General features: G+C 43.8%; 2 protein-coding genes across 2 annotated transcripts in view; both read right to left on the bottom strand.

Moving 5' to 3' along the window:
- Positions 1 to 731: 731 nt before the first annotated feature.
- On the bottom strand, positions 732 to 1622 carry hoxb8b (homeobox B8b). Its single transcript, XM_062475385.1, has 2 exons — positions 1226 to 1622; positions 732 to 1045 (listed from the first exon to the last, which is right to left on the bottom strand). Exons 1-2 carry the CDS (start codon positions 1620 to 1622, stop codon positions 732 to 734), a joined length of 711 nt encoding a protein of 236 aa, XP_062331369.1.
- A 623-nt stretch (positions 1623 to 2245) lies between these two features.
- Positions 2246 to 4148, bottom strand: part of ttll6 (tubulin tyrosine ligase-like family, member 6) — a 4968-nt gene continuing 3065 nt past the window's right edge. The window contains exons 11-13 of the mRNA XM_062475384.1: positions 3843 to 4082; positions 3458 to 3746; positions 2246 to 3347 (exon numbers count right to left, since the gene is read on the bottom strand). Coding sequence (XP_062331368.1) covers positions 3091 to 3347; positions 3458 to 3746; positions 3843 to 4082 — 786 coding nt within the window. The 3' untranslated portion in view covers positions 2246 to 3090. The remainder of the gene's footprint in view (positions 3348 to 3457; positions 3747 to 3842; positions 4083 to 4148) is intronic.

The raw sequence follows: 4148 nt of genomic DNA, 5'->3' as shown, positions 1-4148 counted from the left end.
GTTCCGTAAAATAACCTTGGGTTCTATTCAGAACCTTGAATGGTTTCCACAAATAAATGTTTATTATTAATTTTTGTGGGGCGAATTTGATTATTTGTTGTAATATAGTCTACATTTGATTGCAAAAGGAATGTTTATTGATTGTTTATATGGGATTATTTATTCAGCATGTAGCTTTAGCCCTATAGTTTAACGGCTAAAATAGCCTTCCTTACGAAATAGGCGATTTTTGCAAATAGTTCCAACCTATTTTGCTATAGTGATCATTTCAAGGATAGGCCTATGTCAAGTAAGATCCACCCAATTTAAATTTTGATAGGCTACAGGAGTTCCTTTACAACAATAGTTTTAGCAATATTATCAAGCAAATTAGTGCTTGAGCAAGGGATGAGGCAGTGCAGCGAAGATATTTGATACACGGAGATATGAGATGTCTTGGTTGTGAAACTTTATTTCCCATTGTCTTCCCGAATGCCCCAGGGAACTGAACCAACATCACTTCACAATTCAAAATATTACAAATATTCTACATAGCCTACATTGCCTAAATATTAAATTACTAAGCAACTCACGATAATGTGGACAAAATACTATTGTGTCAATCGTGTCTACCGCATGTTGTCAGGCCTACTGTTGTGTGGACGTTAGAACACACACAGGTGCGTAATGCACCAAATCAGGTTGGTCATGTCTTCAAAGACATTTACATTGAAATGTAAAGAACCAGAATTTCAAAAATGAATCAACCCCATTGTATCTTTTACTTTCCCAACAGAAGGGTTAGCCTTTTCGTCTTGTTTGTCCTTATTCTCCATTTCCTCCTGCAGCGCCCTGCTGCTTGGGAACTTGTCCTTGTTGTTGTCCTTCTTCCATTTCATGCGTCTGTTTTGAAACCAGTTTTTAATCTGTCGCTCAGTCAGGGAAACTGCGTGGGACACCTCAACCCTGCGCTTGCGGGTCAAGTAAGGGTTGAACAGAAATTCCTTCTCAAGTTCCAGGGTTTGGAAGCGACTATAAATCTGTCTTCCTCTCCTCTGTCCTGTGCCTGTTAAATGGAAAAATTAGAATACTTAGAGGCACGCTCTCGATTGCACACACAGACTTTCACACGTCATAAAATAGGTTTTAACACAGTGGTAAAAATGATCTATTGTTGCTGATTGGGGATAATTTAGTTGCATTATAGTCTCTGGAGACAATTAAAGAGTCAGCTTGGACAACTCACCTTGCTGTTTCAACCAGGGAAAGTGGTCCAGTGAATGGCAGTGCTGTTCGGAGGAATCATCTTTCTTTCCGACACCCGGGGCTTTTAAACTACAGCTGTTATATTGGACAAAATCCCTATCATGAGATCCGTAAAAATGTTCTTTTTGAGCCGATAAGTGCGCATGATATAAGTTTCCCATCGTTCCAACGTGTAAGGAGGTTGGATTTTCGTGGTTGATTGTTTGAGTGAGCGAAGGACCATGATTGAACTCCGGTAGCTGCACTGGGTGCTGGATAACATCGTCATTGTATCCATGCAGTGTTGCACGTTCCAAGTCTTGCTCCAAAGGATACTCGACACTGGGGTGCAAGTATTCACTGCATTTTGAGTATAACGAAGTGATACAATAAGACATTTTACCTTTGGCTATATTTTATTGTTTACGTTTTAGATACACTTAGGAGGTAAAGAGGCCCAGATGAACATCAGGTGGTAGCCTATCTAAACGAAAGACCTGAGCTAAGACAGGTAGGGTCCCTTGGCATGTCCATTACGTTGGTTCAATCTCTCATCCTCTATATGTGGACCCCCGTGACGAGCGCAACTCAAAGCATTCTCCTTCCTGAGGAATATCGCAGTATTCCGTTGTGGTGAAGATGGGGAAAGAGAGAGAGAGAGAGAGAGAGAGAGAGAGAGAGAGAGAGAGAGAGAGAGAGAGAGAGAGAGAGAGAGAGAGAGAGAGAGAGAGAGAGAGAGAGAGAGAGAGAGCGAGAGCGAGAGCGAGAACCTAATTCAGAAAGAGGGGAGGGGGAAGGTGAAGACGTTGATGCCAAGATGGCCATCATTTGGGATGCTCCACAAAACAACAACCAACCCAGCATTCTAACTCCTTTTAAAAACAAATGAATGAATGATTAAAAAAGGCTAATTTTGGGAACACAGCCATAGCACAAATGATGATCAAGTTTAAGATCAAAATATAATTATATTTAATAATATAAGTTACTTCAATATACACTTGAAGTTTAAGCTATATGATTAATGTGGAATTTAAACACAACTTCAATGAGTTTTTTTATTTAAATAGTTTGATAGAAACTGGTTAAGTTAGACCTCAATATCTAGGCATTTATAGACATCAAACTATACATTCATGATTTTGTACACATTTATAATATTTTTATAATTAAAGAGTGTCATTTGTACTAACGTACAAATACAATTTCTCCTGATAACTAGGCCAATAAGAACACCAGAGCATATTTAATTTGAATAAATTAGTTAAAAAAACTGAACTCAATGACCATTCATCTCATCCAAACTAAAGTCTGATATTCAGTGTCAAACTCAATAAACAATATAATACTAAACTAATAATGTTAGAGACATTTGGCACAAATGAGCAATAATGTGTGTGAGTGTCCCACTCACGTTTACCACATTCTCGCATAGTCATATACTGCATCTCCCAACCTGATTTGACAGATCGGAGAGGAAATTAAAGAAATTACGCCACTGGCTTAGTGAACGGTATACTTCTGGTAACCAATATGGTATCCAACAAGCCAAGGTTTCTCATTAGATCATTCATCATATGACACATCTAACTATACCAAATACCACACAACACCTTGTTCGATAGGCACAATTGTTTTCAATGTTATTTGTACAAGATAAGGCCTCACTACCTCAATTTGTCCTCCTTGAATTTTCCTGAATTTAAAATGTAAATGTTGAGGTGGTACAAAAAGGAGGCAACAGATCTTACACAGGTAGAGAGAATCTGCTTGGGGGGACAGCTTGTGCAACAAAAAAAACCTGGATCGATCATCCCCACTGGTGGCTGTTCCGCGGTATGACACGTCAAATGACAACACTGGTTTCTAGTGCCCTTGCCCATGCGGAGGCAGTTTGCGAGAGGCTTTGCGGACTGGGTGGGGGAAGTCTGGCCTGCGGACCAGAGGGGCCGGGGTGGAGATGACAAAGAGGCTCTGCAGGGCTTTGGGGTCGGAGGACATGCGGGCGCAGGTCAGCCGCCCCGGGATGAGCTGGTTCACGTTTGACACAGTGGCCCGGGCACGGGTCTCAGCACAGGAGGAGCTCATGCTGCCCTGCCGAGCCGTCACCACGGGAACGCCGACTGAGACAAGGACAGGGAGGGAGAGAGATTGTTTAAAGCAATCTGGCTGTCCTCACATCCATCATTTCATTTCTCTGACGATAAGACAATCAAAGAGGAGCTGTGCTCACTTGTCCAAGGGATCCGCTGGGCACTATTACTCCTCCTCAGGTCACCCGGGGCACACCGGACCGTCTCAATGACCGGTTCTTCGGCTGAGTAGTACTGCATGCAGGCAGACTCGCCCTGCACCAGGCTGTGGGGGGCCCTGTCCATACTGTGCCAGGGCCAACGTTGTGGCTGCTTAAGCAGCTGGGAGTGGACATACTGCAGGCAGGGCTTGGTCCCCACAGGCACCTGCCGCGGGATCACAGTGCAGTGGTGCCTGGGCCTCCTCGCATTCTCAGGCAGGGAGTCCAGCTGTTTAGAAAACAGGCGTTATCATTCCTCATTTCGCTCCAAAAATATTTAATTTTACAGAGGAAAAGGTAGAGGCAGTGAGAACGGTCACCTAACCTTATTGGTTCTGTCGGGCCTGTGGTGGAACGTCTCATTTTGCTCGTGGGGGTGGAACGAGTCAGGCATGCCGTGACGGCCGTGCAGCAGCCGGTACACCTGATCCACCACCCCCAGGTCTCTCAGGAGGCTCTCTCGTTGGAGCAGTCCAGTCACACGCTCCACCTCCTCCTCCTCAGACATGTCTATTGCTGCTGTGTCACCGCTGGTCGCAGTGGGCAGAGGAGGCATCGTCAGGAGCTGGAAGGAGACAGAAAAGACACAGGAAGTTAGGTGTCATTAGCAAGCACAACCAGTTCAAACCAG

The sequence above is a fragment of the Osmerus eperlanus genome, chromosome 12 (assembly GCF_963692335.1).
Source record: "Osmerus eperlanus chromosome 12, fOsmEpe2.1, whole genome shotgun sequence".
In the NCBI taxonomy this organism is placed as follows: domain Eukaryota; kingdom Metazoa; phylum Chordata; class Actinopteri; order Osmeriformes; family Osmeridae; genus Osmerus; species Osmerus eperlanus.
Note: the sequence above shows the minus strand (reverse complement) of the source record. Positions and strands in the feature narration are given on the sequence as shown.